Here is a 14823-nt window from a genome sequence, read left to right as displayed (position 1 = left end):
GGCACCCTCTGTATATGTTTATATGTACAGAATATAAAGCATAGTAGTCATCTCCAAGTTATATATGTGATTGCTCACATATATTAAAATAAGTCAACACAAAAATCTAGGGCTGCCAGGTGGCTCAGTTAGTTAGAACGCGAGCTCTTAACAACAAGGTTGCTGGTTCAGCCCATTCAATTCCCGCATGGGATGGGGCTGTGCCTCCTGCAACTAAGATTGAAAACGGCAACTGGACTTGGATCTGAGCTGTGCCCTCCACAACTAGATCGAAGGACAACAACTTGGAGCTGATGGGCCCTGGAGAAACACACTGTTCCCCAATATTCCCCAATAAAAAAATTTTTTTTGTTAAATCTATTCTAATCTTATTCATTATAGCAAGTGACAAAGCTGCCTAATGATTATTTGGGTTGTAAATGATTAGGTTTTAATTGAAATAATAGTTAAATTTTCGTCTGGGAAACTCTGATTTTTGCATTATCACTTGCTTTTCTTGGGAACTTCAGTATGCCAGTTTTAATTCTTAAAAGAAAGCAATTTCTCACCTTTCAGTGGTTTATTTATAAGCAGGTCACCGGAATAAAACACTGTCATATCTGATTGCATAAACAGGATTTAAAATAGTTCCAAACTTATCTCATTCCACCCAAACCAACTCCTTATTCTGTCATTATTACCTCCAGTTTTCTTGATTCTCAGTTTTAAGACCTTGAAATCATTCTTGACTCCTTCTACTCCCCGCAACATCTAGTTCTAAATCTCCAGGACAACAGGTTTTTTTCAGTGTCTCTCCTTTCACTCTTCCTTTCTGTTTTCCATTGCCACCACCTTAGTCCTGGGACTCATTAGTCCTAGATCATTGCAACAGTCTTCTAATTGGTCTCCCTTCCTCCAGTGCCTTCCCTGCTTTATTATGTCTTGCACATGACTAACCTGTTCACATTTGAGATCCTCTGAAATCTGACCACAATCCAGCTCCTAACTTCACCTGCAATTACCCAAGAGAACCAATCAAAACATTTTTTTTATTATTTCCGTATAAACTGTCCATATTCTCAGCTTCATACATGTCTCAGTTAATATTTATCAGTCACCATAATGATGCCCCTCAAGAATGAACCCATTTATAGAAATTAAGGCAGCTCATAAGAAAAGTCTAAAGTTACTTTAAAAACTGAGAATAAGTACAAAATATTTTAAAACAAATCTCTTTGACAGCAAAGTATTAAAATAAAAGTATTATAAGAGGAGAATTCAAAAACTATTAAAGAATGCCATGTTCATAAATTAACAAAAAGGCAAATGAATTTAGCCATAGAGTAAAATACACTAAACCATACTAGCACCCAAAAGAATTATGCACCCCAATAGTACTCCTGGGACATTACTTCAGCAGTCATTTCTAAAAGGTGGCTGGAGATTGCAACACAACCAGATTTTACACAAAGGAAACGTAGGAGTTCCAGGGTTGTATCAGCATTGTCAGAAGGAACATCTGACACAAAATATATTCAGGCCACATGGAATTAGTTTCTCTCATTTGTCTTTGACCAATCTAGAATGAAAGATGCATTCCCTGCTGCCCTTTTTCTGCCTTCTTCAATTATAAAGCATGTTTTACAATAGTTTTTCTTTCTTTCTTTTGATAGGGATCATATGCAATGGTCAACAGAAGAAGAAGCAGCAGCCAGAAAAAAAGTAGAGGAAAACTCAGCCGTACGAGTCCTTCTGGAAGAGCAAGGTAGGCAACTCAGTGTGGTAGTCCTGGAGCCTGGCTTTTCTGTTTGACCTTCCACTGATTTGTTCACACCTTAGTGTCTTCCTAGCTGTGTCATTACTTTGGAGAATTCTTAGCTTCCACCTATGCCAATCCACTTGTTCCATTTGGGAGAATTCCCAATTTTTCCTGTATAGTGGGACCAAAGATAGTATGATAAGTTATGTACTCACCTTGTACTTGCCTTTTTGGTAATCAGATTGTTGCCTTTTCTGGGAGATACACACACGTGGGTAGCATTTCAAACAAGATACGAAAATATAACTTTAAAATTTTCCTCTTGCTGTACATCTTGTAGTACGCAGTTGTGCATTTCACTTGTTAGGAATGTTCAACAAATTCAAAAACTTTGAGCAAAGAAGGTAAAGTCAAATCAAAATGTTGCTGGTCTTTTAGTTTAAACATAAAGTTTCAATAAAGATTTAAGGTACTTTTCTTGGAGGCCATTGATATTTAGGGTTTAATTTAGGTAAAGCCTTGCCAACCTTCAAAAATGGCTTCTAAAAAATGTGACTATGCTACTATCACAAAAACAGAAAATGGTTGGTGAGGATGTAGAGAAATGGGAACCCTTATGCATTATTGGTAGAATTGTAAAATGGTGTAGCCTCTGTGGAAAACAGAATGGAAGCTCCTTTAAAAAAATTAAAGATGAAACTAACATATGATCTAGCAACCTCACCTCTGGACATAGCAAAAAAAATTGAAAGTAGGGTCTTGAAGACATATTTGCACACCCATGTTCATAGCAACACTATTCACAATAGCCAAAAGGGGGAAGCATCCCAAAGGATGGTCAGCAGATGAATGGATAAACAAAAGGTGGTATTTACATATACTTGAATATTGTTCAGCCTTAAAAAGGAAGGAAACCCTGTCACATGCTATAATATAACCTGGATGAAATTTGAAGACATTACGTTAAGTGAAATAAGTCAGTCACAGAAAGGCAAATACTGTATGTTTCCACTTACATGAAGTATCTAAAGTAGTCAAATTCATAGAAACAGAAAGTAGAATGGCGGTTACCAGGGCCCGGGGGACGGGGAAACACAGAGTTGTTATTTAATGGGTATAGAGTTTCAGATTTGCAAAATGAAAACAGTTTTAGACATCTGTTTCACAACAAGTGAATATACTTAACACTATTAGATTGTATACTTAAAAATTGTTATGATGATACAGTTTATATTATGTATTTTTACCATGATTTTTGAAAATAGCACACAAAAAAATTTGGCCTATGTCCTCACTGTAGTACCGAGAACCCACAGACACTTTGCTGAACACATACTCTCTAAATAGGATTTTCTACCTTATTTTTCTTGAAATCATTTCTTCTTTGAAACAGCTTGGTTCTTTTTCTTTCTTAAAAAAAATAGTTTATTGAAGTACCAAATACACACAGAAGATTATACAACTCATGAAACAATTCTCACAAAGCTCAATGAATTTCCCCAATACCCACATCAAGAAACAGAATATTACCATAGCCCAGAAACTTCCTCATGTTCCTTCCCAATTACAATACTTCCCACAACCCCTCAGAGCCCACAGTGAGCAATCACTATTCTGGCTTCTAATACCATAGATTAGTTTTGCCAGAGCAACTTGGTTCTAGTCTTGATCATTTCTCAGTCACTCTTGTAGCAGTATCAGTATAGCCATTAGATAAAGCAGGTGTGAGCAAACGATGGCCACAGGTCAAATCCAGCCCACTGCATGTTTTTATAAATAAAGTTTTATTGGAATACAGACATGCTTGTTTACTTATTGTCTATGGCTACCTTGGAGCTGTGTCTACAGAGTTGAATGGTGTCAACAGAGACTATATGTAGCTCACAAAGACTACTTACTATCTCGCCCTTTCTAGAAAAAGTTTGTCGACTCCTGAAATAGAATTTTCAGGACAAATTGATCAGCTGTCCTGAAACACCCCAGGGAAAGATGTTTGCATTCCTCTGTGCAAGCCAAGCATAGTGAAAATCACTAATCCCACTGGTCGTTAACTATTGTTCTAATGACTTTAGTCTACAATTGAGGCTAACGTTTGCAGCAAAGGTCACTGTGGAAACTGAGCTAATGAGACAGTCCTTAACCAGTGAAGGGGAAAGCGCTGCCCTATCGTATCCCCTGGTATCGTTTGCTGTCCCTTGGAGCTTGTTCTCTTTCTGTAGCCTAAGCTTGACTGCGTCGTGGAGGGCAGACGAGAACGAGCACCCGATCCACAATGGAACCATTCTATTTTTATGGCTCCAGCCATGCAGTCCAGAGTGGGATATGGCCAGCGACTGCTGGGGTTGGATTGGAGGGTGCATACCAGTGGCAGTTCCGCTTACAAATCAGCCAGCAATGCATTCCTTTGCAGGAACTCTGTCACACTGTTTCTGAGGAAGTATAATTTTGCTTCTTTGCCAGCAGCTGCACAGACATATTTTCCACATTACTCAAGCTTCTGCTAGTGGCCACCTGGATGTGACAGAGAGAGTCAGGCCTAAACTGAATCAAAAGTTATCAGCCATCTTAATTCATTCCCAGGAAGTTAAAAATTATCCACGGTATATTTCCTGATAATATGAAAAACCAAGGATTTTTTTCCTGCTTTTTGAATATGTCTGTTTAGAACATAAATAGATGAGCAGTGCTGATGATGTTCCCTTAAAGTGCTCTGTACGTGGCTGCCTCCTTTGGCCTATTTATGTTAACAATGAACTTGAGTGAAGCTAATGAGGTTATTTTAGGGCCTTGGATAATGCAGTAGAGGAAAATGACAGTTCCCACAGAACCATAGTGTGACTGAAATAGAAAGGTGGTGACTGGGCTCCCTCTTTAGAAGCAGGAAAAGCAGGCTGGAGAGGACTGATGCTACAGCTTTGAAGCGTTTGGTTTGTTATTAGCATGTCCAGTCTCTCTCTGAGCACGTTTTCTGGCTGCCGTGGAGACACAGAACAAAAGATTCTGTTTTAAAATGACTCAAAGTGATCGAGGTTTCTAGTGGGTCCCTTCTGCGTCCTCCCCATAGCACTGCTCAGGGTGGTGGACTTCATACTTTGTACATGTCAGGGAACAAGGAGAGGAACACACAGGGGAGGTGACCGTTTCATCACACATAAGCAAGGCTGCGCAGAGCGGCAACGGAGGCTGCTGTGAGGGTGGCGAAGAAAGAAAACTTGTTTTCAGGAGCTGTGCTGAGTGAGACGACATGACAGTGAGAGCAAATGCCCACCGAGCCACCCAGTCCAGTCTCTGCCAGGGGTCACAGAGCTGCTAGTCTGTAGAAGCCCTGGCTGAGGCTTCTCATTGGATATTTAATGTCTCTGATGAATATGGGTCAAGGTGAATAGGTCCGTTTAAAAGCTCTACTCCCAGACTTGATGAAAACCCAAAGGAAGCTCTGACCCAGTTCTTCTCCCACTGCCTCTTTTAACCACCATCTCTTCTTATCAGGAGAGTCTTAAGTTTTTAAAAGAGCCACTTTTCTCCCATCACAAAGCATTCTATTTGCAAATTAGTGTACAGCATGAGCACTGTTTCTTGCTCTTATCTCACTGATTTTAACACTACTGGGAGGAAATACTGGTTCTCCCACGCTGGCCAACTCTCCAACACATTTTTTCCTCTGTGTCAGTCTGTCCTGTCACTCCCATATCCCACTTCTCACCTTTTGTCTCAGTTGTTACTGAGAACTGAAGTCAGGAAACATCCTCGCAATTCTGAAAATAACAACTTATCCATTACCAGTAGCACAGTCTTTCGCTGTGGGATGGTTGACATTTCATTCCTGTGATCCAAATGTATACCATTCAGGCTCTCAAATTAGCAATATTTCTTTCAATTAGATGCCCAGATTAGTGATTTTTAATTCAACATATCTTTTGGTAATTTCTTTTAAATTTTGTTATAGATCACATTTCTTTTAAAAGCTGGTTAATTCCAAGAAAATGAGAAAGATACATTTGGTAGTTTTTTAGTTAATATGATTATATTTTATAATTTTTAAAAAACATCTCCAGTGTGTTATAGCAAATGTAATGGGTTTTTAAAACTTAAGATCAAAAGCAGCTGCTATTTTTAAATGTCCTTGTAAATAACTACCCAACTAGAATGCGTTCTCTCTGTCAAGCAAAATAGCAAAAGAATCCTACTATACCTTACCTTGTGAATACTTTACCACTTGAGAGTATCCTATGTGAAAAAAATGAGACTAGCTGAAAGTTTTGTGTGCTGATAAATTTAGAGTACTTGTTTATGTCATCTTTGGTTGTTTGAAATTTCATGCAGTGCTTTTAGAAATGTACTTTTCATTTCATAAGAGTTTCCTTTTATTAGACAGTGAACTTTATCAGTGACGTGTGGAAATTTCCAACTTTGAGAGCTCAGGTATTTGCGTAATTGATGTGCAAAAATAACTTCAAGTTGCTTTTTATTACACTGCAACTTAGAATAAATTTTCATAATTCATATTAATCATATCATATATGCCAGATACATAAATAGTTTAATTCATTTTCTAATCGTGATATTCAGTGTGATTCAGGGTGAATTCTGAATATTTAAGTATGGTTACTGTGTCATATTCCTTCTTCCCCTCAGCAGTACTGAATTTAATAAGTGAATAATTGAGAAGTTGCTTCATTTTGCTGTGGTTATACTAATCACTACATCCCCTTTACTGCCATTGGCATAGAGCAATTAACTCTGAATCAGCAACCTAGGAAAGTGGAAGGAAAAAATACTCCTTCAAGAATAATTGATCATTAGTATACCTGTTTAGAAGATCAGCTGGACAAGATGAAGACAGGGCATGTTTCTCCACATTATATTCTTTTATCGATATTGGCCTGAACTTGAGATGAGTTAACAGTAGCTTAAAACTAACTGTTTCACTCAGGGTCAGGAAAGGAGCTCTCCCAAATCCCTTGTCATCACAGATACTCTTGCAGTTCAGGAAATTAAATCAGATGCTGAAGGTATTTACGTTGTTGCACAACCATAATTATGAGTCTGATTGAGCTTCCATGGGGTCTCAGAAGCTGTCACACATTACTGGTAATTATTGAGTTGCCAGCATTAATTGAAGATACCACTGAAAACACAACTTTAAAATGCAAAAAAAAAAAAAAAAAAAAAACCACAAAAAATGCAAAAACAAAAAATGTCCAGCCCATTAGCCTTTTTCCCTTAGCCCATCCTGGATGCTGTTTCTGTTTCTTTCCCACAAACTCATCTATTCTCAAAGAGCATTTTGTGTTGCCATTGTTCATCATAATTTCATCGTATAACTTTGCAGAATTTATATTTTTATATAATTCAAATGAGGTTTAATTAATTCTGTATTTCTGACCTGTTTTTATGAAGGTTCACTCCAATCAGCATTATTTTTAAAAGTAAGTTGTACCGACGATAGGTCATGCTGAGGTTTTAATTTCAGCTTGAGATTTCATAATGAGAGGAAAATCAGAAAAACAGATTATTTCCAAAGACATTTTGGAGAGATTTAACATTGATTTTGTGTTAGGAAGGCAATGTAATGTAATGGTTAAGAGCATGGGCTTTAAAGTTTGATAGACTTGGTCCAGGTCCTGGGTCTGCTGGATGACCTTGGGAAAATTTTGTATCCCTTCTGACCTTGAATGTCTTTGTAAATTGGAATAATAATATGTCTATCTGAAAGGTATTACTAGAATTAAATGGGAATAAAAATCCAAGTAAAGCATTTGACATAGTGTCTGGCACATAATAAGCACTTAGTATGTGTTATTGTTGTTATTTTTAATGATGTTATTGGTATAATGATTTATATAAATGTAGGGTGTTTTCTCCTAATTTCTGAGTGGGTAATGCTTGAAAAAGGCTTGAAAGTATGTGTAGTAGCAGACCTTGATCGTCATCTTCTGATAGTAATCAGATCCTTTTTAAAGATTGCATAGGCCAGGGTTGAATTTAGATGCTTGATGTGTTTGCTATCTGAACCAGATTCCAGCCATCTCACTGCAGATTACTTTTATTTATACACTGTAGAAATTAATGCAGTAGTATAAACTCATATTTATGACAGCGATCTGATCCAAGATTTTGTAGTTTGTAAAACTGATAATGTTTAATGTTCTCCATAAAGTCGTGGGGTTTAATAAGAAAGTACATAGACTTTTTAGAGCTTGAATGTAGAGATACTCTAATTCAACCTTTCATCAAATTAGAAAACTGTATAGGCAAGTTGAATGAAGAATCAACTAGATTCCTTATCTTGTAAGATATAGATAAAACTTTGCAAAAGAAAGATCATTAAATTGTTATCATCACTCCAAATTTTTATCTGATTGTTATAAATGAATATAAAATAAATTTTAGAGTTGCAATCAGTGTATAGAGAAACATTCTATGTGAATGTTTTCTCTTAATATTATTATCCTTTAAATTTTAATTGCTACGTAAGGTTACTCTATTTGACCTGCATTGCTTGGTCATTCCTGTGTTGTTGGGTATTTGAGTTATTTCCCACTTTTTCCTTTATAAATAGCACTGCTATGAATATCTTTTCAGCTGTCTACCCTCCTCCCCCCAATTAATTCCTAGGGGAATATTCCCACAAATTAATCAAGATACAGTATTACATCCTGTTTACTGAAAGGTTCAAACTCATTTCACAAGTAGCTTGGTATTGGAAACTCAGATACTAGAGATTTTTGACTAAATGTCAAATCTAGGTTCTTAGGTGTTGCTTTTTATTAAGCAGAAATATCTTTTACCAGCATAGAACGAGTTACAAAGAGAGTTTTTTAAGGTGAAATTAAATTACTAATTACTCCTAAGTCTGATTTTAAGAATGTTGTTTTGTTTTCTTACACAGTATATCAGGTACACTCCAATTTTTAAAAGTAAAGATAGAACTATTTTAAAAATAAATATCTAACATTTTTAGATTAACCATAAATAGGCTTCTTTCCATTAGTGTAGATGTGAGCATATTTTGGACTTCAACATCACAGAATTCTTTTGTTACAGAGATCTACTTTCATTTCTCAGTCCTTAAGTACAGATGTGAGTTTCTGTCTTTATAGCAGTCCAGCTGCTAGGTACAATTCAGCCTTGATGGGAAGGAAGTCTTGTGGCCAGATGGGTACAAGGCCATAAAGATAAAAACGGAAAGAAAAGAAAAACTATAAGAGCTTCAGGACAGGGCTCTGTAAAACATGAACTGACTGTAGGCGATGCTTATTCTGAGGGTAGGGGCTTCTTTAAAACTGTGGAAGAAATGAGTTTTTCATTTTTAGTTTTATTTTATTTTTGGTATAGATAGTAATTTTACACAGATCAAAATTCAAATGAAAATTGTTTCTCAAATCCTGGTCCCCAGGATTGAGAGAGAGAGAGAGAGAGAGAGAGAGAGAGAGAGAGAGAGAGATATGTATGTATCTGTATGCACACACATGTATTCTTTTTCTTCTTTTTTTCCCCTGACAAATGGTTGCATTATATACATACTGTTCTACACTTTGCTTTTTTACCTAACATTAAATCTTGGAAATTATTCTATATCAATAGAAGGTTTTTTAATTCTTTGAAAGCACTTTAAAAATATTGTGTGTGTACATTGGGTGAAAGTAATTCTTATTTTTTTAAAAAGTAATTCTTAACTCATGGATTAGGCCTAGGGATTAGGCCTGGTACAAATAGTATCCAAGAAATGTTTGTTGAATGAATAAGTGAGAGTGGGTGATTTAATTATATTAATTTAAGTACAGATAGAAAGTGGCAGAAAGCTAAGAATTCCCTAAAGTTTTGAGACTCTTGACCTAACTCTGACCCTGGGATCCAGGGAAATCTAAAAGACAACATCAGAAATTCTTACTAAGGCTTTGTATTAGATGTCAATAGGAACAGATGCCTCAGGAGGTGGGGGAAGAATGGAGTAATGGGATGGCCTCTAGACTCCAGGAGTCAGAATATGTGGTCCTGGTTCTGCTATGATGGGCTCTAGGCCCTAGAACAATTGGGTTCATCTTTTCCGTGCTTTCTTTCATGCAAAACACGGGTGTTGGAGTACATTATTTCAAAGGACAGTTCTAGCTCTCAGATTGTCATTTGTAACTCCACAATTCCCTGTTTGATTACCAGTTTGCACAGAAATCATGTTCAAACTGCATTTACACAGCCAAAAAATGAAGTGTCTTTTCTCTAAGATAATAGAGCCTTACAGATTATTGGTAAAAATGTGGTTATTAAGATTCTGAGATTAGACTGTAGAAAGTAGTTTGCAATGGTTATATACCTCACAAAATTTATTGGCCAAACTATTAAGACAGAAACAGATGGACTAAATACCCCACACACTGACACATTTTGAGAAAATTAATGCTCTGTAGTAAATATACTTGTTATAAATGATAAATAATGTATATAACATATTTAACAGATTTAACAATTAAATATATTTAGCTATTAAAATAGTAACTAATAATAAATAGCAACTAATAATAAATATAATTCATAGTAAAATATTTTTCTCTCCTTTTTAGTCAAGTATGAGAGTGAAGCAAGTAAATATTGGGACACATTTTACAAGATTCACAAGAATAAGTTTTTCAAGGATCGTAATTGGCTGTTGAGGGAATTTCCGGAGATTCTTCCAGTTGATCAAAACACTGAAGAGAAGGCAAAAAAAAATTTATGGGATCATGTAAAAACTAATGCTGCAAATAGTTTCTCAAGAATGCACTGTGCTACCATGCTTGAAGAAAAAAATCATTTTAAGAAAAGTTCTGTCTTGTCAGATGGTCAAAGCAAAGCAGGATCTAATTTTTCTAACCTAGACTCTGAAGAACACAGAAAAGGACCTCTCAAGCCTGAGCCATTTCCTGGTAGCAATGCCACTTTCAGAATCCTAGAGGTACTGTACTGCAGGGGCAAAGATGGGAGTTAGCAAATGATTTTAAGGCGTGCATTCCATATTGCTTTATTAATTATCTAGATTCTTTAGGGGGGGAATGATCAAACCTAACTATATAAATGTTCAGTATAATTGTACACCATATCTTTAATCAGTCTGGTTTTAACTTGTCTGTTTTAATTTCTAACTTGAAGGCAGTTTTAGATACCAATAAAGTTTTGGCCTTGATTTCTATCTCTTTCTGTTACTAACCCATTTTTGGTGAAATAGAAATAACAGATACGTATTTGTAATTTTCTGTAATCTGGTGTAGACTTTGATTTTGTTTTTAAAAATAAACTTTTCCCTTCTCATTTTAAAGATAGTATATATTAATTATAGATAATTTGCTAAAGAGTAGATAAGAGAAATAAAATTATAATCCCACAAACAAGGGATTTAGCCATTGATAACATTTTATTTTACTATTTTATATAGTTGAGCTATACCATGATATCATAAGCTGCTTTCCCTATCTTTAGAAATTCTCTATAAACATTTTTGTGGCTGAGAAATATTTCACTATGTGGAGTACGATAATTCGCTTATCTATTTTCACACTAACTGGGCATTTAAATTGTTTTCAGGTTTCTACAGCAAATGTTGGGTGTAAACGTTTCCACATTTTCTTTTATTATCTTGGGTTAGATTTACAAATTCATAACTTAACAAAAATTTTTAATACTCTTAAGATGTATTGCCAAATTGCTTTAGAAGAAGTTGTACTAATACCAGTTCACAGAAGCATATGTCTGTTTCGTCACACCCTCATTGATTGCAATATTCTTATTTTAGTGCTTTTTGCTTTGTTAGACAAAAATTATACCTTGTTTCAATTTGTATTTCTTTGATTATTAAATAGGTCATATGGTTTTCAAATGTTTAGAAGCCATTTGTACTTCTTTTGTGTTCTATTTATTTTCTTTGCTTACTTACCCGTAGGTTTTTTTGTTGGTGGTGTTTTTAATGACCCTGGCTTTTTATCACATATATTGCACACTTGTTTTTCACAGTGTGTTGATCACCTTTTAATTTGGTTTATTTTGGGTTTTGTTGTGTAAAAATTTTAAATGTTTCCATAGTCAAATTTCTCAGTAGTATTCTTGTGATTTATTCCACTGCTTTTGAGTTCAGAAAACTCTCTTACACATACCAGAGATCCAGTAAATTTCTTCTAGTTTTTTTTAATTAAAAAATCTGACATTGGTGAGGAAAATTTAACCTGTTTTCATGATATTTGTTTGTTCTTTTGATTTTAGGTTGGCTGTGGTGCTGGAAATAGTGTTTTTCCAATTCTGGACACTTTGCAGTGAGTTTTAGAGTTTTCTACAAAATTTTACATATGTATGGGATGTTGAGAAATTCTGGAAAAATGTTATGTGCATGACAGTTGTGGTCTTGTTTCCGTATTAACAATAATTAAGGCAAATTTCAAAAGCACTGTCTTCGTCTTAGTGCCCCATTTCACGTGAACTGAGACTTACTCTGAAAATAGTGTCTCACAGCCATGGGTTGTCCACCGCAGGCTGAAGTATTTTGTAAGCTTGTGTTTGCATGGATGAGAGAGTGAGAAAGCAGCAAGAGATGTGATCCTTCTACTAAGCTGTGAATTACTAAACTTTAGAGGTTTATTTGTTCCTCAAGGACAGCACAAGTGTCATTTTAACATATAGAGGATTGAGTGTAAAGCTTATGCTTTAACCCTCATTTTATTTTGTCCTCACTTCTGGAGCCACACCCACGGTAAAACCTTCGGGTGTCTAATGATTGTCTCTGGACTTGAACTTATTTGGAGGTAATAGCAACTAACCCTAAGACTCAAAAAAGCAAGCGAAAGTAAATGATACAGACAGAGATGTTCTCCTGACCCACCCTTCCTATTCACTACCTCACCCATGTTTTAGTATTTCCATGATGAAGACACACCTTACAAAACTTTTCTAACACCTTTCACGTATGGCTGGTCTGCCGATTTCTTTCTTTTTTTTTAAGTTTACATAATAGCTTTCACATTATTTTTCCATTATAAAATCAACATAAGCACATTCCAGAACATTTCCATTAGAGTAAAATGGGGGAGGGAGAAATCACCCATCATCCCCATTATCCTAACATAGCTGCTGCCAGAATTTTTGTTGTAATTCCTTTCAGTCTTTTCTCTATGTATATTTTTAAATTTAAGGATTTATTTTTTAGACTTTATGAACATGTGAAAGCGTTCAGAAAAGTAGAGTGTTAGTCAATGAATCCCCATATACCCACTACCTCAATTCAACAATTATGAATGTAATGCCAACATCATGACACTTAATCTTTAAATATGACGTGTCTTATGATGTATCTCCAAAAAATCAGAACATTCTCTAATACTAGTATAAACCTAACATAATGAATAGTAAGTCATTCTCTGATAGCATTAAATAACCAGTTCAAGTGGCCAGGCAGAATGATGCTGGCAAATTTGCAGTTCTGAATGGCCTTTCTATTTTTGTACTTATTTTCTTTGTTTTCCCTTTTCCAGTTTCTGGGCTGAAATTTCCTGTTCTTTTATAGCATATAGCCAGGTTTCTTCACCCTAGTAATCCCCAAGTTTGTAATACACGTAAATCTACAACATTGGCAGTTGATTATGTGTTACTTTATGACTCCTATCAAAGTTTTATTTACCATGTGATTTCCTTATGTCTCGTCTCTCCACACCACTGTTTATATTCCCTGAAGTAGAGAGCATATTTTACCCTAATCTGATTTTCCAGGTAGCCTAACAGTACAATATGGATCATTAGAGCTCAGTACATATTGACTGATTAATATCTCTGATTCCTCACTTGTTAGTTGTATTTTTCCCTCTCCCTTCAACGAATCATTGGAAGCTCTTGCCTCCTCACTCCCTGGCTTTTCTTAGCTGTCTTTGTTTTTTTCCTCATATCCATATTTCAGAAATCATTGTAGTTCAATAACCTGAGATAATTCATCTTTAAAAGGCAACCAGTGATTCGCCTTCCAAAGATTGGATTAGTCTTTTTTTCCCCACCTAAGAAATTATGTTTTATTACTTTTGGAGAGTATAGGATTAATGTTTTACATTTTCAGAATATTTTACCATAATTAGACCTCCAGAATTGAGAGGTCACATCATTCTCCAAGGGTCATTTAATCGTAAACCCCCTACCAAAAGAGTGCTTGGTAGTATGGTGGTGGTAGTGGTATTTACACCTGCTTGCTGGGAGAAGGGCCAAGACAGTCAGCTGATTTTACAGAAAAGCTCTGGAAAGTTATTGAGTGGTCACAAGACTTTGACTTAGGCTGCTGATGCAGTGGGAATTCAGTCTCACAGGTCATGCTGCCACTCTGGTAGGACACATGGCAAAAGGCCCATGCTTTCATTTAGCTACTAGACTGTTCCATATCTTGTGGGTGTTTTGTAACCACTGCCCACGGTCGATTGTATACTTTTCACAATGAGCTACATGTGCCAATGTCCAGAGAAGCATTTTGAGTTAAATGGAAGTTTTTACAGAATCCTGTAAGTTCCTGGAAGGCAGAGGCAGATCTTCCTTTAATACTGTTCATAATAATAATATCAGCAGCAGCAACATAATAATAATGACTAACATTTATTAGGTGTTAACTCTGAGTTAGGCACCTTTCTAGAAAGTTTACTTACTTGAATCCATTCAATCATCACAACCACCTTAGATGCCATATTTATCTCTGTTTTAAAGATGAGGAAACAGAGTTACAGAAAGATTAAGTAACTATTCCGAGGTCACATAATTAAGTGATAGAGCTGGGATTCAAACCCTAGGCAATCTGGTTCCAGATCCCTTTCCCTTAGCCATCATATCACAGACTGCCATATGCATCTGTGTGTTTATTGAGAACATTTCAAACACTTGGGACTACCCAGCAAATTATGAATCACAAATATGTGGATTTCATAGGAAACAATAGGGGTATGGGCTGCAATAAAGCGCTGTTTTTATATGGGACAGATTAGAAAAAACAAGCAGTGCAAATTTTAACTTTGATTCAGTGCTGGTTAACTTTTCATAACCAAATTCTATTCTTTATACTTGAATTTATTTGGACAGATCTGAAGTCCAATGTCAGT

The 14823-nt window shown here is 35.8% G+C and overlaps 1 protein-coding gene across 8 annotated transcripts in view; it reads left to right on the top strand.

Annotated features, from left to right (window-relative positions):
• The window catches only part of METTL8 (methyltransferase 8, tRNA N3-cytidine), a 71152-nt gene that overhangs the window by 46415 nt on the left and 9914 nt on the right, over positions 1-14823 (top strand). For 7 of the 8 annotated variants that reach the window (XM_019727416.2, XM_019727414.2, XM_074337924.1 and 4 more), the window contains 3 exons: positions 1653-1744; positions 10300-10670; positions 11969-12018. In XM_019727416.2, the coding sequence (XP_019582975.2) occupies positions 1653-1744; positions 10300-10670; positions 11969-12018 (513 nt within the window). The remainder of the gene's footprint in view (positions 1-1652; positions 1745-10299; positions 10671-11968; positions 12019-14823) is intronic. The other variant, XM_074337939.1, reaches the window with a different exon arrangement.

This window comes from Rhinolophus sinicus, linkage group LG01, assembly GCF_036562045.2.
Source record: "Rhinolophus sinicus isolate RSC01 linkage group LG01, ASM3656204v1, whole genome shotgun sequence".
Classification (NCBI taxonomy): Eukaryota; Metazoa; Chordata; class Mammalia; order Chiroptera; family Rhinolophidae; genus Rhinolophus; species Rhinolophus sinicus.
This window is presented reverse-complemented; position numbering and strand designations above follow the sequence as displayed.